This window comes from Phyllobates terribilis, unplaced genomic scaffold (assembly GCF_046119375.1).
Source record: "Phyllobates terribilis strain yellow unplaced genomic scaffold, ASM4611937v1 Scaffold_8__6_contigs__length_399053987, whole genome shotgun sequence".
Classification (NCBI taxonomy): Eukaryota; Metazoa; Chordata; class Amphibia; order Anura; family Dendrobatidae; genus Phyllobates; species Phyllobates terribilis.
Window position 1 is genome coordinate 285627252 of NW_027362768.1, and position 24496 is coordinate 285651747.

Consider the following 24496-nt stretch of genomic DNA (forward strand, 5'->3'; position numbering starts at 1 on the left):
TTAAACTAACTTGTGTTTAAACTTTACCTGTATAGTACCAACTTTCTTATAACGATGCTTAATTTATGTGATTAAATGAAAGATTGACCAAAAACAACCTTGACACTGTAGATATTATCGACATTCAGTTGGTATTTTGCCAGATGATTACGTTATGTATCCCTGCTTTTTTAGTTGCAATCTGATATTTTTGCTATCACTGTTTTTATTATACATATATAATTTTGAATAAAGACTACTTTAGGTTAAAAATATCCTTGTGTGTCTTGGACCTTAATTAAGCCTGTGATCTTGTTGTTACATTGCTATAATTGAGTTCTTGACCATAATACTGATATGAATTCACATGGGAAATTGTTGTATTTAGTAAAATATTTCAATCTGTTTGCAACAGCGACTGTTTTATCTATTTGTGACAATGAATTACTGGGATTCTTAGATATTCCTTCTGATCTGCACGCAGGATACACTCCGTGATTGCACCAATGATGACCGCAGCTGCTTGAGCAATCTCCAGTTTATCTCCCCTCTGTACTTTGTAAGCTTTGTGCTCACAGCTCAGTTCGTTCTAATAAATGTGGTGGTTGCAGTATTAATGAAGCACCTGGATGACAGCAATAAAGAAGCACAGGAGGACGCAGAGCTGGACGCTGAGATCGAGATGGAGTTGGCTCATGGTCTTTGTTCTCAAACGTCACCTGTTTCTCCTCTTGATAATGGAGGACGCGGCGGAAGACCGGCTACAGAGGGACATCGTAACTTGAGGTGCTTTTCCCCAGCTCAGGTAAATAATGCAGGATTGGGTATTCGATTGGGTGTAGATTATTCTCAGCAGTGAAATTTCACACAATGTATCTGAACGAAACTTTAGAAACCTTGAACAGGTGTATACACTATATAGATACAGATGATCTTTTGAAATTTGAATTCGCCAACTTCGGCAAATTTTTCCAAAAAAATGTATGTACCACTCTGGGGTCTCCAATGAAACTTGTCCAACTCCTTTCAAGCCCATTAAATCAAACACAGTCTTAGGCCTCATTCAGACGTCAGTTATTTTGACATACGAGAAAAAAAGGGATCAAGTTTCATCAGTGATTTTCATCAGTTTCTTCAAAATTTGGTTAGAATTTAATCAGTTTTTTTCACTTAGTAAAAAAAAGTTTTTCCATCTTTTCCTATCTATCGGTCAGTGAAAAATGGACAGCATATGGATGGCATCCAAGTGCTGTCAGATTTTTTTTCATGGACCCATAGACTTGAATTTTCAATTTTGATCTGACAATCGGATCAAAATCAGATATGTCTCCGCAATTTTGTATGGACCATTTGACCTGAGGATAAAAATCAGATATGTGAACAGCAAAAAACATAAATGGAGGGCACCATCTAATATTTGAGATCTACATGCAGCATACCAAATACACATATGAAAAACCCAGAAGGAACAGAGGTATACTATGGAAGCAGTGATCACCATACATAAATAATCATAAACTAATATGGAAAAAAAGAGAATATACTGTATATATAAATTTTATTGGAATAAATACAAACACATCAATGACACAAAATACATTAAAACACAAGTAAAAACTCAGTGGAAACCCTCACTGAATGAGAGCCCATCCACTATAAAAATCATCCCGCAAAAAATAGAACATCAAAGGTCAGATAGGTACCAATATATAGGTGCATCTCACTAAATTAGAATATCATCAAAAAGTTAATTGATTTCAGTTCTTCAATACAAAAAGTGAAACTCATATATTATATAGAGTCATTATAAACAAAGTGATCTACAGTATTTCAAGTGTTTATTTCTGTTAATGTTGATGATTATGGCTTACAGCCAATGAAAACACAAAAGTCATTATCTCAGTAAATTAGAATACTTTATAACAACAGCTTGAAAAATGTTTTTAAAATCCGAAATGTTGGCCTACTGAAATGTATGTTCAGTAAATGCACTCAATACTTGGTCGGGGCTCCTTTTGCATCAATTACTGCATCAATGCGGCGTGGCATGGAGGCTATCAGCCTGTGGCACTGCTGAGATGTTATGGAAGCCCAGGTTGCTTTAATAGTAGCCTTCAGCTCGTCTGCATTGTTGGGTCTGGTGTCTCATCTTCCTCTTGACAATACCTCATAGATTCTCTATGGGGCTAAAGTCAGGTGAGTTTGCTGGCCAATCAAGCACAGTGATAGTGTTGTTTTTACACCAGGTATTGGTACTTTTGGCAGTGTGGACTGGTGCCAAGTCCTGCTGGAGAAGGAAATTTCCATTTCCAAAAAGCTTGTCGGCAGAGGGAAGCATGAAGTGCTCTAAAATTTCTTGGTAGACGGCTGCGCTGACTTTGGTCTTGATAAAACACAGTGGACCTACAGCAGCAGATGACATGGCTCCCCAAACCATCACTGATTGTGGAAACTTCACACTAGACCTCAATCAGCTTGGATTGTGGCCTCTCCACTCTTCCTCCAGACTCTGGGACCTGGATTTCCAAATGAAAATTGGAACTCTGAGACCTTGTGGAGTGTGTCTATGACTGCCTTCTGGACATCTGTCAAGTCAGCAGTCTTCCCCATGATTGTGGAGCCTACTGAAACAGACTAAGGGACCTTTTTAAATGCTTAAGAAGCCTTTGCAGGTGTTTTTGTTAATTATTTTAATTTACTGAGATAATGCCTTTTGTGTTTTCATTGGCTGTAAGCCATAATCATTAACATTAACAGAAATTAACACTTGAAATAGATCACTCTGTTTGTAATGACTCGATATAATATATGAGTTTCACTTTTTGGATTGAAGAACTGAAATAAATTCACTTTTTGATGATATTCTAATTTTGTAAGATGCACCTGTATATGAGAGCCAACTGGCCCAAAAATATCTCTGATGGTCAATACCCCACATAGGCCAAAATAAGATCAGGTAAAAGAAATCCTATCTTATTGATGTACAAGATTGAAATGCATAGTAATTTTAGTCTCTTATACAACAATTTTCAAACAATTATAACCCAAAAGGAGGATGCCAGATGAATATAAACAAAGACCAAATAAAGCTTAATAAAGATGCAGTGGTTTGTAAGTACTAGAACATATCTAAGCTTCCTATTCAGCCACCAGATCTAAGATTGGATTATAAATACAAGGTAAATACCCCCAGCATATCCTACATAGGCAAAACCTATCACTGATACCAGAAACCGGGATGGTGTGGATGGACTGTCAGTGCTGATGAAGCCACCTGATGAAGCCACTGTGAGTGGCGACACGCGTTTGGTACTGACAGTCCATCCACACTATCCTGGTTTCTGGTATCAGTGATAGGTTTTGCCTATGTAGGATATGCTGTGGGTATTTGCCTTGTATTTATAATCCACTCTTAGACCTGGTGGCTGAATAGGAAGCTTAGAATTGTTCTAGTGCTTACAAACCATTGCATGTTTATTAGGCTTTATTTGGTCTTTGTTTATATTCATCTGGCATCCTCCTTTTGGGTTATAATTGTTTGAAAATTGTTGTATAAGAGACTAAAATTACTATGCATTTCAATCTTGCACATCAATAAGATAGGATTTATTTTTCCTGAACTTATTTTGGCCTATGTGGGGTATTGACCATCAGAGATATTTTTGGGCCAGTTGGCTCTCATATACAGTACAGACCAAACGTTTGGACACACCTTCTCATTTAAAGATTTTTCTGTATTTTCATGACTATGAAAATTGTACATTCACACTGAAGGCATCAAAACTATGAATTAACACACGTGGAATTATATACTTAACAAAAAAGTGTGAAACAACTGAAAATATGTCTTATATTCTAGGTTCTTCAAAGTAGTCACCTTTTGCTTTGATGACTGCTTTGCACACTCTTGGCATTCTCTTGATGAGCTTCAAGAGGTAGCCACGGGAAATGGTCTTCCAACAATCTTGAAGGAGTTCCCAGAGATGCTTAGCACTTGTTGGCCCTTTTGCCTTCACTCTGCGGTCCAGCTCACCCCAAACCATCTCGATTGGGTTCAGGTCTGGTGACTGTGGAGGCCAGGTCATCTGGCGTAGCACCCCATCACTTTCCTTCTTGGTCAAATAGCCCTTACACAGCCTGGAGGTGTGTTTGGGGTCATTGTCCTGTTGAAAAATAAATGAAGGTCCAACTAAGCGCAAACCGGATGGAATAGCATGCCGCTGCAAGTTGCTGTGGTAGCCATGCTGGTTCAGTATGCCTTCAATTTTGAATAAATCCCCAACAATGTCACCAGCAAAGCACCCCCACACCATCACACCTCCTCCTCCATGCTTCACGGTGGGAACCAGGCATGTAGAGTCCATCCGTTCACCTTTTCTGCGTTGCACAAAGACACGGTGGTTGGAACCAAAGATCTCAAATTTGGACTCATCAGACCAAAGCACAGATTTCCACTGGTCTAATGTCCATTCCTTGTGTTCTTTAGCCCAAACAAGTCTCTTCTGCTTGTTGCCTGTCCTTAGCAGTGGTTTCCTAGCAGCTATTTTACCATGAAGGCCTGCTGCACAAAGTCTCCTCTTAATAGTTGTTGTAGAGATGTGTCTGCCGCTAGAACTCTGTGTGGCATTGACCTGGTCTCTAATCTGAGCTGCTGTTAACCTGCGATTTCTGAGGCTGGTGACTCGGATAAACTTATCCTCAGAAGCAGAGATGACTCTTGGTCTTCCTTTCCTGGGGCGGTCCTCATGTGAGCCAGTTTCTTTGTAGCGCTTGATGGTTTTTGCAACTGCACTTGGGGACACTTTCAAAGTTTTCCCAATTTTTCGGACTGACTGACCTTCATTTCTTAAAGTAATGATGGCCACTCGTTTTTCTTTACTTAGCTGCTTTTTTCTTGCCATAATACAAATTCTAACAGTCTATTCAGTAGGACTGTCAGCTGTGTATCCACCAGACTTCTGCACAACACAACTGATGGTCCCAACCCCATTTAGAAGGCAAGAAATCCCACTTATTAAACCTGACAGGGCACACCTGTGAAGTGAAAACCATTTCCGGTGACTACCACTTGAAGCTCATCAAGAGAATGCCAACAGTGTGCAAAGCAGTCATCAAAGCAAAAGGTGGCTACTTTGAAGAACCTTGAATATAAGACATATTTTCAGTTGTTTCACACTTTTTTTGTTAAGTATATAATTCCACATATGTTGATTCAAAGTTTTGACGCCTTCAGTGTGAATGTACAATTTTTATAGTCATGAAAAATCAGAAAAATCTTTAAATGAGAAGGTGTGTCCAAACTTTTGGTTTGTACTGTATATTGGTACCTATTTGACCTTTGATGTTCTATTTTTTGCAGGATGGTTTTTATAGTGGATGGGCTCTCATTCATTGAGGGTTTCCATTGAGTTTTTATTTGTGTTTTAATGTATTTTGTGTCATTGATGTGTTTGTATTTATTCCAACAAAATTTATATATACAGTATATTCTATTTTTTTTCCATATTAGTTTATGATTATTTATGTATGGTGATCACTGCTTTCATAGTATACCTCTCATCTTTCTGGGTTTTTCAGATATGTGAACAGCCCCATAGTCTGTCAGGAATATGAGTGCTTTCCGTGAAAATGATGGATAGCACTTGTTTGTGAGAAACTGATGTGTGAATGAGCCCTTAGTACTGTTAAAGTGATCTCCACATATTTGGCTATGATAAACTGATGGTAATTATTATTCACTGCTGTTCTGTCACACACATCTGTACAGTATATTCAGAGGGTTTTTTTTGCTTTTTCTACCTATTTTTATTGCTAAGCTTTGAGTTGTGGCCTCCTCTCACTAAACAGATTTACCCCAAAAAGGTAGCTGCACTCCCTGCTTTGGCTTTTATACAGTCTATGAAAGGATGTACAATACTATGTGATGTGATAGCTGCAAAGCGTTATGGGGAAGGCACAATCTAGGTCATATGAGCTTTCTTTGACTGATGTAATCCTAACCATTGTGTAAAATATCAGCAGGCATTGAATCTAAAATTGTTTAAATTTGCTAAGTCCAGTAAATTTCCTAAAATTCAATACAAATTAGATTTTTTTCTGAATCAATTCATTCATTTCTAGTGCTGATTATGCTAGAATAACTGCTCATGACTTTAGTCTGGGTTGTATAAGATGAGTTAAGTTGCTATACAAAGAGACTTGAAAACTGCGTGACCCATATACCTTTATAAAAAAAAGTTGTTCATGAAATGTGTAACACCTTCTATTGGCTTCTACCATTTCACATCAGTATTTGTAAGCCAAAACCAAGTGAGGAACAATCAGAGAAAAAGTATAATAGAAACAAGTGCACCAGTTCTTCATTTATGACCCACTCCTGGTTTTAGCTTATAGATACTGATGTGAAATACTGACCAAATACTGATAGTGTGACCGTACCCTAAGCTATATAAACTTGAATGCTTATTGGATTAAGAAGATCAGGTGATGTGTATATGTAGAAATGCTGACTAGTGGAGTCAGTATTATACTTGTAGAAACCTAGAAATGAGGACCTGTGGAGTCATTATTATACTTGTAGGATCCTGGAAGTGAGGACCTGCGGAGTCAGTATTTTTCTTGTAGGATCCTAGACGTAAGTACCTGTGGAGTCAGTATTTTTCTTGTAGGATCATAGACGTAAGTGACGCGCCCCCTGGGCCATATTCTTTAGGGGGAATATCCGGAGCCGGATCAGATGGGAGTTGTAGTCTTCCGAGTGGCTGTGACCCGGTCCGTGCCCAGGGTGTCAAACTCAGTTGTATGTGGCAGTCCTACAGATGTTATTAAGTTCTTTATTGTCGACTACGCCACCCGTTGTATTGCGGTCACTATGGCCGCCGCTGCAGCAGGGTCCGCTGAGGCTGATGGTGTAGGTGCAGCTTTTGGTGGTATAACCCCCAACGGGTGGGGTATAGCCTCAGGGGGTCAGGTGCAGAGGATGGGGGTTGTGGTGGTGCAGCATAGGTGTTAAATGAAGACAGAGTCGGGTTGTGCAGTTTAGGGTATTTACTCACTGCTGATGTTCCGGTCACTCCAGCTTCAAGTGACCTCCCGAGCCGTGCTGCATCCACCAGGTCCTGGATCCAGCCAACCCCCAAGCGAGTCCGGAGCGTGACCCTGAGCTCTCCTTCTGTCCTTTCTCTGGCCGTCCCCACTAGTGATCCACCCAGGTCCAGCTCCCTCGGGCCTTCTGTTGGGAGACCCTTGGCCTTGGGTTCCCTGACCCTCCACGTGGTATGCCTTCGGGGTGGATGTGGTGGGTGGCCGTGGCAGACGCTGCCCACGGCCTCCGGTCTCTGGCTAGGGTGTGTTTTTGCCCCCACCAGCTTGGGTTCCGGTACCCTAATGCCAACTCTTCACCCGCTGATGGACTTTGGGTTCTCAGAGTTCCTTTTCTGTTTCCCCCTCTGGGTCTTTCTGGCTTTCTCCTCTCTCTCTCTCTGGGACTGCTCTGCTCCTCTTCCTCCTCTGACTTCTCTGCAAAGACTCACAGACTGACCCTGTTCTTTGATGGTGCCCACCTTATATACACCCTCTATGTGTGAGCTCAGGTGACCAGCACCCAATGAGCTCCTATCTTTACCCAGGCTGCTCCCCCTATCTGCCCCTACACTACTTGGGATGTACCACCCCCCTCCCACTCCAGCCAGGAACAGACTCGGTCGTACCTGCACATTTCTAAGTGGGAGTACCGTCGGTCTGTTCCTCGGAAATGGGATGTGTGTAGTGCATGCAGCCTACCGAGCTCAGTTCCACACTCCATCCTTACCCGGGAGTGGAATATCACACCTCTGGGTTGAGGTGCAATACCCCTGTAGCAGCCGAATCCTCAGGGTGCTACATTCCCCCCTGGTAAATCACAGCACGTCCTCGGGCTGTAAGACATAACACCAAAAACATACAAATTTTTGCATAAACATATAAAACATATAAAACAACATATATTAGCAGATAAAACATTCTCGTCGCCTCTGGCTCCTCCTCCGGTCACTGTGCAACGTGTGACCGGGTAAAGTGCGACAGTCTCTCTAGAAAACTGGTTTTCCTATAAAACCGGTAGGGGGCGCTTTAGGACGCGCAACTATATACAGGGGTAGTGGCCGCTCTCAGTCCTCGGCCAGGTATTGGGGAGGAATGACCGCTCTCAGTCCTCGGTCAGTGGGATTTAGGGGTTAAACGGGTAACAGTTCACACTTGCTGGTCCCAACGGGGACTATATTTAGCAACAGTAACAGTTTCAGTTTCAGTTTCAGTTTATGGTGCCCCGACGGGCAACTATATACACTTCTGCTTCGCTGTACTTAACGACGGCGTCCTCCTGCTCTTGCTTTATGGTTACCTTTGGCTTCAGACCCATCCGGGTCCTCTTGTTCTTCCTCCTCACACCGCAGCTCTTCCTCCGTCAGACGATGCACATGGAGGGCGTAGGGTCCTTTGGCACACTTGTGCCGGGTGAAGGTGACCTCGTCCCCGATGTAAAGGTCACGACCTCTGTGTCCCTCCGGTAGGTGGGACTCAACGTCTCTCCTCGTCACGAAGACGTCGCCTAGGGTGCGGTGGTCTCGGATGAAGCCCCACCCATGCTGCATGTTAAACTTTATCACAGTCCCGGTGGTGCGGGGACTATGCGCTGCACGGGGGTCTCTCCTGGCCCGGCTCTTCTGCTCCGCGCTCCTTACTTGAGCTTGCTGTTCCCGGACCCGCCTCTCTCTCCTCTCCCTCTCAAAGTCCTCGAGCTGTTGGCGGCAGCACTCAGCACGCTCCGCTGCAGCTGCCCGAGTCTCTTGAGTGAACCCCATGAGATCTTCTCCGGTGGGGTCCCACTCAAACTGCGCTTCTGCTAGCGGGGGCGAGATCCTCTTTACGGGCTTTGGAGCCGGGATCAGGGGTTCATCCAGGGGTCTCTCTCTCCGGAGTCGGGGATGGTGGAACTCCGGTGGCCATATAAATGGCTGCCCATCCGGGCACGTATGCTGGGCGTACAGGTCCTCTCCCAGATGCGGCACTCTTGGTCTTATGGGCGCGGTGGTGTTAGCGCCCGGGTTGCCCGGGCCTTGCGGCCAGGCCTGGGGTATCTGGAAGGTAAAGGGCACCGTAAGGACGGCGGCGCCCTGTGCTACTTGGCCCTGCGACCAGGCCGGGGGCTCCGCGGAGGTAGGGGGCGCTGTTGGTATTGCGGCGCCCGGGGGTACTAGGCCTTGCGACCAGGCTGGTGGTACTTCCTGCTTGGTCACGCTCGAGGTCGAGGCGTGTGACGTCACAGGGGTCGCGGCTGCGGCTTCCGGTTGAGGCCTAGTCTGTGGCGGTGACGTTGCGGTTACGGGCACGGCAGGATAGACTTCGGGCTCTGCGACGGGGAGCTGGGGCAGGTACGCGGTTTCCCGGTTTGGGGTATAGACGTCCCCTTTACCTGCTTCCACTCGTTCGGCTCCCTTCTCGGCGCCGTCTCCGGCCTTCAATCCTCCCGCGCCATCCTCAGAGGCGGTCTGTTTCCTCGTCTCGGGTGGCGTGCTCCGCTGACAGGTCTCGGTCTGCTGGGCCATCTCACGGCTCCACTCCGCCAACGTCTCTCGCTGCACCCGGGCCATCCTCCTTGCGAGGCCCTCCAGAGCGGTCTGTGCACACTCCCGGTCTCGGGGAAGCTGTGCTAGGACCTCCACTAGGCCTAGTGGGGTCGTTGTTTCCAGCAGGCTCCTGACCAACGGGTCGGTGCTGCTCTGCTCTCCTTCAGTTGTCTCCAGCAGGCTCCTGGCCAGCGGGCCGGTGCTGCTCTGCTTTCTCGCCATCTCCGGGTAAGCTCCTCCGATACTCTTCTCCAGGCTTCTTGCCTCCGGGTGCGCTCGCTCCAGACTGCTCCAGGCGGCACCCATCTTCGCTCTCTCCTTTCGTCTCCTCCCACCTCGAGGGCGGTCCCGGGGCCACTTGGTGATTGTCAGCTCCAGGGGCTGTTCTTTCACGCTGACAGACACCTCTAGCATCACAGTCTCTGTTGGTGGGGGCGGTTTCCACTTTTGGCGCCATTTTCGGTCCTGGCCCACGATGGGAGGCGGCCTCTCACCACCCTCTGGCACGCCCATAATGGCGTCCGCTCTTCCAAGGCGGGAAACCTTTGGAAATGGCGGGAATCGTCTCCCAGTGGCGGGAAACTCTGCAGATGGCGGGAAAAAGCTGTTAATGGCGGACAACCGGCGGGAATCGACCTGTGATGGAGTCCGATGGCGGGGACCCTCCGGAACCGGCAGGAGACTTCTTTTTGAGGTAAACTTGTTCTTTTCTTCAGGCACGCAGTACCCGGGTGTTGCGGGCACGTAATCCTGCCGACTACGCCAAAGTTGACGCGCCCCCTGGGCCATATTCTTTAGGGGGAATATCCGGAGCCGGATCAGATGGGAGTTGTAGTCTTCCGAGTGGCTGTGACCCGGTCCGTGCCCAGGGTGTCAAACTCAGTTGTATGTGGCAGTCCTACAGATGTTATTAAGTTCTTTATTGTCGACTACGCCACCCGTTGTATTGCGGTCACTATGGCCGCCGCTGCAGCAGGGTCCGCTGAGGCTGATGGTGTAGGTGCAGCTTTTGGTGGTATAACCCCCAACGGGTGGGGTATAGCCTCAGGGGGTCAGGTGCAGAGGATGGGGGTTGTGGTGGTGCAGCATAGGTGTTAAATGAAGACAGAGTCGGGTTGTGCAGTTTAGGGTATTTACTCACTGCTGATGTTCCGGTCACTCCAGCTTCAAGTGACCTCCCGAGCCGTGCTGCATCCACCAGGTCCTGGATCCAGCCAACCCCCAAGCGAGTCCGGAGCGTGACCCTGAGCTCTCCTTCTGTCCTTTCTCTGGCCGTCCCCACTAGTGATCCACCCAGGTCCAGCTCCCTCGGGCCTTCTGTTGGGAGACCCTTGGCCTTGGGTTCCCTGACCCTCCACGTGGTATGCCTTCGGGGTGGATGTGGTGGGTGGCCGTGGCAGACGCTGCCCACGGCCTCCGGTCTCTGGCTAGGGTGTGTTTTTGCCCCCACCAGCTTGGGTTCCGGTACCCTAATGCCAACTCTTCACCCGCTGATGGACTTTGGGTTCTCAGAGTTCCTTTTCTGTTTCCCCCTCTGGGTCTTTCTGGCTTTCTCCTCTCTCTCTCTCTGGGACTGCTCTGCTCCTCTTCCTCCTCTGACTTCTCTGCAAAGACTCACAGACTGACCCTGTTCTTTGATGGTGCCCACCTTATATACACCCTCTATGTGTGAGCTCAGGTGACCAGCACCCAATGAGCTCCTATCTTTACCCAGGCTGCTCCCCCTATCTGCCCCTACACTACTTGGGATGTACCACCCCCCTCCCACTCCAGCCAGGAACAGACTCGGTCGTACCTGCACATTTCTAAGTGGGAGTACCGTCGGTCTGTTCCTCGGAAATGGGATGTGTGTAGTGCATGCAGCCTACCGAGCTCAGTTCCACACTCCATCCTTACCCGGGAGTGGAATATCACACCTCTGGGTTGAGGTGCAATACCCCTGTAGCAGCCGAATCCTCAGGGTGCTACATAAGGACCTGTGGAATCAGTATTATTCTTGTAGGATCCTAGAAGTGAGGATCGGTGGAGTCAGTATTATATATGTAGAACCCTAGAAATGAGGACCTGTGGAGTCAGTATTATACTTGTAGGATCATAGAAGTGAGGCTCTATGGAGTCAGTATTATACTAGTAGGATCCTGGAAGTGAGGACCTGTAGAGTCAGTATTATTCTTGTAGGATCCTAGAAGTAAGGACCTGTGGAGTCAGTATTATTCTTGTAGGATCCTAGAAGTAAGGACCTGTGGAGTCAGTATTATACTAGTAGGATCCTAGAAGTTTGGCTCTATGGAGTCAGTATTATACTAGTAGGATCCTGGAAGTGAGGACCTGTGGAGTCAATATTATACTAGTAGGATCCTAGAAATGAGTACCTGTGGAGTCATTATTATACTTGTAGGATCCTGGAAATGAGGACCTGTGGAGTTAGTATTATTCTTGTAGGATCCTAGAAGTAAGGACCTGTGGAGTCAGTATTATTCTTGTAGGATCCTAGAAATGAGGACCTGTGGAGTCATTATTATACTTGTAGGATCCTGGAAGTGAGGACCTGTGGAGTCAGTATTATTCTTGTAGAATCCTAGAAGTAAGGACCTGTGGAATCAGTATTATTCTTGTAGGATCCTAGAAGTAAGGACCTGTGGAGTCAGTATTATTCTTGTAAGATCCTAGAAGTAAGGACCTGTGGAGTTAGTATTATACCCATAGGACCATATATAGGAGGAGTCAGCAATAGTTGTGCAGTTGTAATAAATTTTCACCCTGTTCATTATTTTATATATATTTTAAATCTTACTGACTGTGGCGCTCAAGGCCTGCTCCTGTAGGGTTAACATTAAACTCTTAGACTGCTGAAACCTACTATCCAGTGACTTCTCCTTTTATCTATGGACCAGAGATGAAGTGCAGCAGTTCACAAATACACCTAGTACTTAGGAATGACATGAACACTGACTTTTATGAAGAGCAGTGAATCACTGTCTTCTTCTTGTGCATCTGACGTCAGGAGGATCTGCCACAAAAAACACTATATATAGACTCCTATCTGAGTGGTATAATACATTGTCTGACAAATCTATGGCAAATGAGGTCTTCAATACAAAGAATGCTACAAGTGATCGATTTCGCTAGTAACCCTAGCAATAATTAATGAGAAGGCTTTTAATGACAAGTCCTATTACCATACCAATACTTGATGTCTACGGTATACGTGAATTGCAGAGGTTGAATGGGGCAGTTCTGTAGTTCCTGCACTGTGGGTGGCCGATGCACCGCTGTGCAAGGAAAACAGTGAAGGTCTAAATCCATAACTCAATCCTTTCATTCTCAGGATCAGTAGAGGGTCTTATAAAGTGATGGCATGACCTAATAATACACGGTATAATATAGGAAAACTCTTTTCACATGTTTCCATTAAAGGGTCTGTACCAAGTTTACAAATTATCCCCTAACCATGGGATAGAGGATAACCTCCTGATCACTGAGGATGTGACCGCTGGGATCCTCACCATTCCTGAAAACCAGGCTCTGAACAGCCCCGTGTGAATGGAGCAGTTTTCGATCATTACCACCTCCACGCCATTCATTCTTAATGGGAGTGCCGAACACCATCCAAACTATTCCTAGCAATTTCTGATGGTCCCATTAAGAATGAATGGAGCAGACATGCATATTAACGACCTCTGCTCTATTCACATGGGGGACTTCGGAGCCCCCGTTTTCCGAATTGGTGGGGGTCCCAATGGTTGGACTCCCAGCGATTGGGAAGTTACTGCCTATCCAACGGATATTGGTCACTTTTAAACTTTGTTCATTTCCCGTATGCAGTGTATAGATAGATTGTCCATGTTGTATGCAAATTTTTTTTTATCGTTAATGATGTAGTCTTTTGTATTCAAAATAATAGCAGTGTGTTCAAAAACATGAGTTGAGCACAAAATCTTTAGACTGGTTGTTATTTCCATGCATTGGGAACATTGCACACTGTTTTCTAATTCAAAACATGAAGAGAAATGTATATAATGTTAACTACTTTACAGAAAATAACAAAAAATGAACATTGGGCTGTTCTGAAAAATAGCAGTGTCTGCATTTGTCTTTACAAACTCACAATGTGTACTCTTTTTTTTTTTTGAGGATTTAGCATTCCTGTGAATCACTAACCTAATATTTAGTTGTATACCCATAGTTTTTTAGAACCGCTTCACATCTATGTTGCATAGAGTCAACCAACTTCTGGCACCTGTCAACTGTTATTCCAGCCCATGATGCTTTGACTACATATCACAATTTTTTGGCATTTGTTGGCTTTGCCTCAGAAACGGCATTTTTGATGTCACACCACAAGTGTTATATCGGATTAAGGTCCGGGGATTGGGCTGGCGACTCCATAACCTCAATTTTGTTGGGCTGGAACCAAAATTTTGCTTGTTTACTGGTGTGTTTAGGGTCGTTGTCTTGTTGAAACACCCATTTCAAGGGCATAACCTCTTCAGTGTAAGGCAACATGACCTCTTGAAGTATTTTAATATATGCAAACTGGTCCATGATCCCTGGTATGCGGTAAATAGGTCCGACACCATAGTAAGAAAAACATGCCCATATCATGATGCTTGCACCACCATGCTTCACTGTCTTCAGAGTGTACTGTGGCTTGAATGCAGAGTATGGGGGTCGTCTGACAAACTGTCTCTGGCCCTTGGACCCAAAAAGAACAATTTTACTTTCATGAGTCCACAAAATGTTTCTTCATTTCTCTTTAGGCCAGTTGATGTGTTCTTTGACAAATTGTATCCTCTTCAGTACATGTCTTTTTTTTAACAGTGGGACTTTGCAGGAACTTCTTGCTAAGAGATTAGCTTCACGCAGGCGTCTTCTAACTGTCACAGTACTCACAGGTAACTTGAGACTGTATTTGATCATCCTGGAGCTGATCATTGGCTGAGCCTTTGCCTTTCTGGCTATTCTTCCGTCCATTCGAATGGTAGTCTTCCATTTTCTTCCACGTCTCTCTGGTTTTGCTCTTCATTTTAAAGCATTGGAGATCATTTTAGCTGAACATCCTATCATTGTCTGCACTTCTTTATAAGTTTTACCCTCTTCAATCAACTTTTTAATCAAAGTACGCTGTTCTTCTGGACAATTTTTCGAATGACCCATATTTCTCAGGCTTTCAAGGAGAAATGCATGTACAACATGTGCTGGCTTCACCCTTAAATAAGGGCCACCTCATTCACACCTGTTTCTTCACAGAATGATTGACCTCACTAATTGAACTCCGCACTGCTATTATTTTGAACACACCCCCTTTCAATTAATTATTCAAATACACAGACTCAAAAACCTGCAGATCATGAATTCTGAATCTATTGGTTTTCTTAGTATCTACTGCACCAACTGGTAAATTGTTTGACATGTGGTAATATAATGTATACAAAAACAGTGATTGATCCGGTTAGTCATATTGGACTGCTGTTATTTTGAACACTACTGTATCTCACCTTGTTATCTTTCCTAGGAGAACTTGTGGCTGGACAGCGTTTCTTTGATAATCAAGGATTCATTTGAAGGAGAACTAATGATAATTGATAATCTCTCCGGGTCGGTTTTCCATCACTATTCTTCACCAGCCGTGTGTGAAAAGTGCAACCACGATAAGCAAGAGGTAAAATGTAGCTCTTGTTACTTTTCTAGTTTCTAATCGCGAAGTACAGACCAGAACTATATAGTTCACTTCTTTGGTTTTAGGTCAATAAATTATTTTGTTTTTTGCGCTGGATGTAAGGAGAGCCCTGCTTAGAATACGGTAATAGGTCACATTATTTCACCTCTCTTAATGCCATTTGTTGTGGATTTTTTCCTTTCATTATTTTTGTACTATGCCACAGTCCAGAGCTGCACTCACAATTCTGCAGTCTTCAAATGTAAAATCTTCCAGAGTTTCCTTCTGCTCATAAGGTCCTTTAATAGGGAGCAATGATAGCCAAATGATCATCATGGGCAATAAGTGAACAATCATTGAAAACTCCTTGAATCTTTTAGACTAAGGTGCGAAAACACAACAGATTATCCATTGCATATCTGATTGCAGAAAATCCTCTCTGTTTTACTGCACCAGGATGATGCATGTGATTTAAAAAAAATTCATGCATCTGCTTTGAAATATATTTACAGGGTAAACTGATAGAAAGTGCAGGTTTTAGATCCACAGCCTGTCAATTCATGCTGCTAGTAAATAGGGATGAGCGGATCTGTGGAAGTTTGGGTTCTGGTACAAGACCCGAACTTTACTCTAAAATTCGGTTCAGGTACCAGAACTGTACCCAAACTTGAACCAGAACCCAAACCCCATTGAAAATAATGGGGATCCGAACTTTTGAGCTTGACATCTCTCCCCCTCTCTCTCCCCGGAACTCCGAACATTGCAGAGAGAGAGTATTTTTTCTTACCCAGACCCAAAGTTTAGGCCTCCATTGTTTTCAATTGGGTTTTGGTTCAAGTTCGGGTACAGTTCTGGCAACTGAACCAAACTTTGGAATAAAGGTCAGGTACCAGAACCTGAACTTGCACGTGTCCTCTCATCGCTAATTATTATGAGAAAGGTAGATAAATAGCACAATCATCAACTGGAGCTCATTTACAAGCTGTTCTTCTGCCAATCCAAAATGATCCTTAGGCTGTGTTCACATGTCCAGGATTGATCAGTTAGAATGGATCCAGCAACAATTTGTTGGCAAAAAGTTGTGCAGACACAACTTTTTAGCCCATTTTTAAATAAGTGATCTCTGCTAGATTCAGTAAGCAAACAATGGATCGGTTACAAATGAAAGAAAAATGGATGGCTAATTAACAGATCCGTTTTCCACAGACTTCAATATTAACATTACGGATCCAGAATAGATCAGTTAATTAAAAACGGACTAAAAGTTGTGTCTGCACAACTTTTTTGCCAACGGATTGCTGCTGGATCCATTCTAACTGATCACTACTGGACATGTGAACACATCCTTAGTGTATGCAGAGAGCTTGCTCCAATGATTTTGGGAAATGTCTTTTCACCAGTAAAATAATTTCATGCAAGGAAAACTATCTCCCTCCTCTACTGACTTATATTAGATCAGCTACACATTTAGACAATGTGTCTGATACAATAACTTGTCAATGGCCAGAAGCATTGTGATTGCAGCTCTGAATTGAAAAAAAAGATAAAATTGAGAAAGAGTAATATGGGGCCACTTGTCTTGCAATGATCACTAGTTACAGCCTGATCATTCACTGACCTGTCTCCTATTTTACATAATGCATCTAGTAGTGCGGGGCTAGGTAAAATAGGAGGCAGGTCAGTGAACGATCAGTAAGCTGTCATAAGAGCATGCAGATGAATATGTAAGCTGAGCACCAGATAGAGCGCCACCTCACAGGCCACCCCGAAGCACGAGCATATCATTATCTCCAGACTGAAAGTAAAGATTACACAAGAACCACAGGATGGCTTTCATTAACCAAGCTATCATATTAATCAGTGTAATGTCACCCACCTGACAGTGTATGTAGTTTACTGAGCACAATCCTGCTGATAGGTGCACTTTAACTTTGCTGGTTATCAAAAATGGGGGGACCCTACGTTAATTTTTTAAATTTATTTATTAGGTTAATACATATGTAGTAAGCTACACACACAAGGCACAAATTATATATGTGATGGATACCTATTTATCTATCTGTTATCTCTCTGTCATCTATATATTTTCACATTTTTAACACAAAAAAATCTGTCATTTCTATTCTGCAGTCTATTCCGGTACGTGTCACATGAATGACACATGGAAGGCACACGGATGTTACACACATACACACGGATTGCACATGGATGGTACACACGGACGGTCAACGTAAAACCACACGAATAGTAAAAATGGACCGTCTCACATGTACGTTTTTTTAAGCGTACGTGTGAAGGGGGCTTTGGTTGAAGTTTCATTGCACCATCTGCCTGTACTATTTTTTAGAAAAAAATCTTGTTTCGGACTTTTCATTTCTTTGTATTAGTTCAATAGAAAGCTGCCATACACCAATGGCTTTCTCAAGGAGTGCACAGGATTGCCTGCTCTTCTATCAAGAATAGATATCAGTAGAAAGCCAAGCTGACCTCCATAAAACTTTTTGCCTAGCAATATTCATAACATTTTTTGCCTTCCTTGACCTAGCCCGATACAATAACTATGTGACTGCCACCAAAATGTCGCAGTTCACATGAGACTATCTCATCCAGCAAAAAATCCAGAAGGTTCCAAGACATTGGATGTCTTGTCTTTCTTTCCACCATTTTTCTATTTTGCCCACATGAATATGCTACAGAAACTGTAAAATTAGACATATTGGTGTATATTCAGAAAGAAAAGAGAAATGAACTTCTGCTCTCCTCAGTAAATGGCACTGCAGTCTCAAGTTCCGGACAACAGTCGTGCACCACAGCCCGGAAATATCTTTAGTTTCAAGTAGACATATTTTTATCTCCTATTTACGGTAGTTTCGGGTTTTAGTTTTTTTGAATCTAATGTCGTTTATAGATTTTAGAAGACAATTAGGGATAAGTATTACTGAATATTGTATAGGTAAGATGATGTCGGTCCTTTTACAACTCTTTAACAATTTGTACCGGCAGCCTAGCATTCTGGATATTTCTATGTATCAAAATTTGAAGAATCAGGAGCGTCAAGGCAAAAAATATTCAGTTACAGTTGATATATCTGATTATAGAAATTTCATGCAGAAATACTGAAGATTTTTCTTCTGAGACAAACAGAGCAAGGTCATACCCGTACTTACTTGAATTGACATTTTTTATGGCAAGTGACTTAATGATGCTATTTTCTTTATTACTCTGCCCAGAGTTTCACATTTTCTGTCAAAATCATGTCTCTTATCAGCTCATGGATCATTTACATATATTTCACTTGAGCTCGGCACAGTCTTCTCATCTCCATTTATAGGCTGCATTTAGCACCATCATATATGCTGAAAACACGGCATCAGTAAAATCTTGTTTAAGAGAAGCATTTTTGAGAATATTTATTTAAATGAAGCCGTAAAACTCAAGTTTCCTTCATGTACCATAATTGTTGATTTGAAATGCTCTGTTTAGCAATGGGCACGTTCTGATCATAACCTAGAGACAATAAGGGGGGCCACAAATCAGAGAGAAAAATGGACCCCTATTATGATATTCATTTTGTCACCTAGAAAAGGTGGGCACCTCTTAAAATAACTTTCCACGAACCTTGGGCCAATTCCTCACTCTTTAAAGGGGTATTCCGATCTCCATGATTCTATGACAATATGTAGTAGCTCTAATAATAATAATAATAATAATAATAATAATAATAATAATATAATAATAGCAAATAACTTCAACTAGAAATGTAGTATAGTTTTTCTGTTTGCTATGTCTCTTTCCTGATGTGCAGGCATTGCAGGACCTTGGGTATCCATGGTTGCAACCACTGATATAGTGACAGTTAGCTAGTTCCTAGTGGTCGTAACCATAGATACCTAAGGTCCTGCAATACCTGCACATGAGGAAAGAGACATAGCGAATCAGAAAAACGATACTACATTTCTAATTAAAGGCATTTGCTAATATTATTATTATTACACCTACTACATATTGGGATAGGATCTTGGAGATGGGAATACCCCTTTAAGGCTCGGTTACACTGGCCAATGGAGGCTATTAAATAATTGCCGATCAACTACATGTTTGCCATTGGTCAATCATATAAAAGTCTGCTTAGACAGGCTGACCGCTCATTTGATGAGCACAGAACGATCAGTAATAGATCCTGGCTTTGTTCTCAGCAGCACAGGACATTTGCTGCAGAGAACAATGATTTAGAAATAGTTTCACCCGACGAGCGCACGTTTTGCTAGTTTGCCGGATAATTTCCAGCCTGTTTACACTTGGCAATGGGAACCACCAAAAAAGCAATGATGAAACCAACCAGAACTGGGCCTCCTCTCCAGAAGGGCCCATAGGAGCAGCATGATCTGCCTATGGTACTTAAACACTTGGCTCCAGGAATAAACTTTAATGTCCATCCCAAATATTTCCATGGCTAATGTGGGGCATTTCCAATACCAATGTTATGTGAAGAAATCGTATGCAATTAATTTTTTACGTATTCCCAATGATGGTGCTTGCATTTAGTTAAATTATAATACAATATTCATAAGCTACCTATATCGACTTTTTTAAGCTCTCTGAGGAAGAGAAATACAAATGTCAACCGGCCCTCAGTTGTGCAGATCAAGCCTCCCTATTCCTGCAGGCACGTCCTAAGCATATATTTGTTCCAAATAATGTGTATCCCTGCTGCTCTGCAGAGCTTACAATCTCCTCTGGTGCACAATACAATGTGAAGGTTCATCAAAATCCCTCACATCTAGATATATCTTTTGCACACTCCAGGAGACTGAAGCATGCAATTTTTTTTTTTAGGGTCGGATTTTTGTAAACAAGTGTCATTTAGGCTGCTCAATTTTTGACAAGTAAATGGAGACAGATATTCACCCAGGGATCATTGATCTGTGTCAAAATACTCCATTGCTGTGTATAATGGACTCCCAGCAAAACTCACTGACAGAAGAGAGACATGCCTTATTTTTCCTAACTTACTTCACCATTTATTTGTAAACTCTAAGTCTGGGTTCATAGATTGGAGCTTTGTCACTTTTTGGCCATGTTGTAAGTTATATAAAAACTTATCTCATAATTGTTAAAGATAACTTATCACACGGTTTTCCCAATATAAAGTACGGCCACAACCTTCAAGGTCTCTTTTACAGTGTTCTAGTAAGCCATATGTAAGTCCCCAGTCTACTCTACATAGTACAAAAAAATAACTTTTATTATAACCCCCATACAGTGTGGTCTGGTGCAATGGGAACCTAAGGTGTTGATCAGGCGCCTCCTGTCTTCACCATCCTCCTTTCCTGATTAGTGTGGATGATGCATCCTATGTCATCCACACACTGCCCCTAATCACGCTCCTGTACAGGCATACTTCACTCTGCCATGCTGTGGTCAGAGCAAATTACTTTAATGTGCATGTGGTTGGAGAGGCCAAAGAGCGCCGATGACTTTGAAGTAAAGCCGGCTCATGCGCATTACAGTACTATGCTTTGCCAAGAGCAGGGCAGAGAGAAGGGCACCTGCGCAGGTACGCGATGGGGTACACTGTCTGCCGTCGTCCACATGAAGCAGGGGAGCAGGACCGTGATTGTAAGAAGAGAGGAGACACCGAAGTAAGGTAGGACCGGACCGTGCCGTATGGGGATATATTAAATGCTATTTTTTGTACTATGCAGAAAGGATAAGGAAGTTATACACAGCTGTTATGATACTGCTGTAGCACTGCTGGAATCCAGTGGCCGGAGGAACACGAGCAAAAAACGTCAGAAAGTAGAAGTTCTTGCAAGTAGGAGTTGTAACAACAATTCATAGAGAAGTGGGAACACTCTGGTTAAGATAGTTCTCAGAGCAAGGAGCTTGATACTGAAGTACACTAAACAGCTAGACACAATACTCAAGCAATGAGGCCCAAACAGGAAACAAGATGGATTCCACAGGTTCAAAATCTGCCATCTTAGTAAAGGGCAATTGCAGTACACATCATCAGCCTCTAATGGTAAGAGGTGGAATTGCCGCACAATATGAAGGTGAACAATAGCAGCCACTAGTGGTCAAACTGTAAAAGTACAACAGGAATCCTCACAACAGCATACTAGAATACAGAGGCCTTAAAGGTGGTGGCCATACTTTATATGGGGAAAACCTGATGACAGGTTCCCTTTAATGCAGTCTTCTGCTGTGTTTGATATTGTATGTCCACCCAAAATATTTAAATGAGGCTAACCTGCAATACTAGACACAGCATGTTTACAAGGGTCCCAATTTAAAGTCAATCTGTTTTTAAAGATTTTGTGCAGCCTAACAAAATATTAAAACCCCCGATAAATTAGCTTTAAATAATAAGTTCTATAATGTTTAACTAATATTGTTCCTTTATGCCAGGGGCCCTGATCCTCTGGTAACTGCTTTACTACCAAGTCCAAACATGTTCACTTCTGGTCCTGTGCTTGCTACATGATAGTATTTTCTGACTCGGCACAAGACCAGAATAGTGTGCATGGAGAGCTAGATGACTATTTTTACTGCTAATGCATAAATGAAAAACGGGGCTGGCCTAGCTCCAAAATGAGATAAAAGAATATAGCAATAGAGGGGAAATTAGAGCAGAGAGAGAGAAAAGAACAAAGGAGGTAAAGTAAAAAAAATGGGGCACAGGGGACAGGGTGCTGTAAGAAATCTTTGTGTGAACATTTACCTTTGCTTCTTGTACAAAAGAAAAAACAGAAGTATCTCCACAGAGGGTCTTTCAAGAAAAGTTTCTGAAGATGCCTCTCTACTCTGCAGATTGTTGAAATTCCATCCAGTAGCTCCAGTTTTTACAGAATATCATGTGTCATGTAAGGAAGAGGTCACTTTTCCATATGCATGATGTCAATGACTTTGGAGAACCAGAGTGAAATTGAAGGAGGGTCTTTCTCTTTCCATAGCGCCCGAGCCACCATCAGTAGTGAGTGTCTATGGACTGATGTAGGGATTTCGTAGTGGTGCGAAAAGGAAGAGCACAACAACATTCATCTGTTGATAAGGGCAAATTACATAAGCAAAAATTCCCTTATATTTTATGTCATGGAGATATTAAGAAAAATATTAAGGATTTCTCTGTTTCCCTGAAACCCCTCTTCATCCCCCTCCCCATACCATTTGTCAAAGGACCATGATCTGACACCTGGACCATTTGCTCCGATGCAAATTATCCCCCACAGCAGAAGTGTCTTGGACCGATGCTGGCACAAAGAAAGGTGCTACAAACCCAATTAGAATGCGAGTGTGCTTTCCCCTGACACAGACCTGCGGCACTTTACATCTAGCTGAGGAAACTTTATTTCCGGGACGTCAAAGTGAATTTAACAGGTCTGGCAGCCGACCCGAAATATGGAATATTGGAAGTTCCATAATTTTAATAATAATGGGGCCCATATGTTTGGTGTCAGGGTCAGCTAAGGAAAAATATGGACATTTTCCCATCGCTGTAAGCCCCTCTGGGGGGCTGTGGCGCAAAAGTAACAAAATAGCAGACCGCAACTATGTCATGTGTTGTCTCTAAAGGAAGGAAAATTCATAACGGAAAAAATGGTACTCTAATAAAAATATGAAGGCTGGAGACCAGCCCCGTGATGTAATCCCAGGGGGTTTGTGGGCAGGTCTCCCCTTAAGCACAAAAGAATCCACGGATGATGGATGAGTACTCATTGCCGGGAGTATATGTATCATAAGCAAGGGGTTGCGTTCGCTGAACGCTCTGATCAAGTGGAGTGTCTTCCCTCCAGCTATATTGAGTTGTCTCTGCGAACGATATAGTAAGTTTCTTCTTTAATCCGGTTTATTTTGTGTAACTGTATATTCTGTATTGTAATGTCCCCTTTTGTAAAATCTTGCCTATTTATCCAAAACACTGCCTCCCTTTTGGATTAAATATAAAATGTAATAGTTCTGTTTCTTTTGCTCTGTAATCGTTCCCTCCCCTGAAGCCATACGCTACCAGAAAGCAGGCGTCCAGCCAGGCCTGCATTATATTTCAAATTTGGTCGGTGGTGGCAGCTAATAATATTAATTGTGCAATCGTGAAGCTGGCAGGAAATTAGTTGGGGCGTATACACATATTTCATGTGTTGGAATCCGAAGGTGTGACACCATACGCTTTCTGCTCACTTGCCGATAGCTACATAGTGAGTAGTCAGGATCGTGTGCTCGCGAATCCCTGACGAAACCCTGACAAATTGGTGGCAAGCTGTGGAATATTACAGAACATCAGTGGCTGGATTGTGCAATCATTCCTGTCACTGAAAACTTGCATGGTTCTTGTGAGAATTCTATGCAAAATTTTAAGAAATCAGACTCAGTGTTTAAATATTTTTTATCTGAGACTTTACTGCACGTGTAGCAGTTGCATCCCCTTCCCTTCTCTTGTTTTTCTGTCCTATCTTTTATTTGGCAATAATGGCTACACGTGGAGAGCCCTGGTATACCCAGCAGTCGAAGGTCACTCTCACTGCCCTCTGTGAGCTGTTGACCCCATGTGCAAAAACAAGGCCCAAATGATTGCTGAACTGTTGCAATGCGCCAGTCCGACAGCAGATGATGGGTCAGCCAGCCAAGACTCGGGTGACGCTGCTGCAGGGGTCTCACCTGTTATTGCCAGCAGATGGCCTTGGAGCTGCTCACCGCAGACGATCGTGATGGACGACTGCAGCTGATCCTGAAATTCCAGAAGCGAGCTGCGCGAGAGGCCCAGGCTGAGAGAGCTGAGCGACAGGCGCAAGCTGACCAAGTGGCTGCTGAGCGAGAGGTTGAGAGAGTTGAGCGACAGGCCCATGAGGAGCGTCTGCACCAGTTGGAGCTAGCCCAGATTCAGAAGGAGTTATCCACCCTGCAGGCCCGTGAGTCCAACAACACAAAAGTTTTAAACCCCATCCTGAGCATTTCCCTGTAATGGAAAAGGATGGGGACTTGGACATATTTCTGCAGGGATTTGAAAAGGCCTGCAGGCAGTACCAGCTGCCTGAGGACCAGTGGGCCCGATATTTAACCCCAAGGCTCAGAGGAAAAGCTCTGGAGGTGTTTGCCTCTCTCCTTTGAGCCCAAGATGGAGACTATGAAGCCGTCAAGCAGGCCCTGATAAAAAAAAAAATACCAGCTGACTCCGGAGGTTTACCGGAAAAAGTTCAGAGCCCTCCAACGTGGACCACATGACAGCTACAGTGACATGGTGGATGGGCTCAGGACC

General features: G+C 43.5%; 1 protein-coding gene across 2 annotated transcripts in view; it reads left to right on the plus strand.

Moving 5' to 3' along the window:
- CACNA1I (calcium voltage-gated channel subunit alpha1 I) overlaps positions 1 to 24496 on the plus strand; it is a 737039-nt gene that overhangs the window by 674661 nt on the left and 37882 nt on the right. For both annotated transcript variants that reach the window (XM_073644335.1, XM_073644336.1), the window contains exons 30-31: positions 464 to 784; positions 15100 to 15246. In XM_073644335.1, the coding sequence (XP_073500436.1) occupies positions 464 to 784; positions 15100 to 15246 (468 nt within the window). The remainder of the gene's footprint in view (positions 1 to 463; positions 785 to 15099; positions 15247 to 24496) is intronic.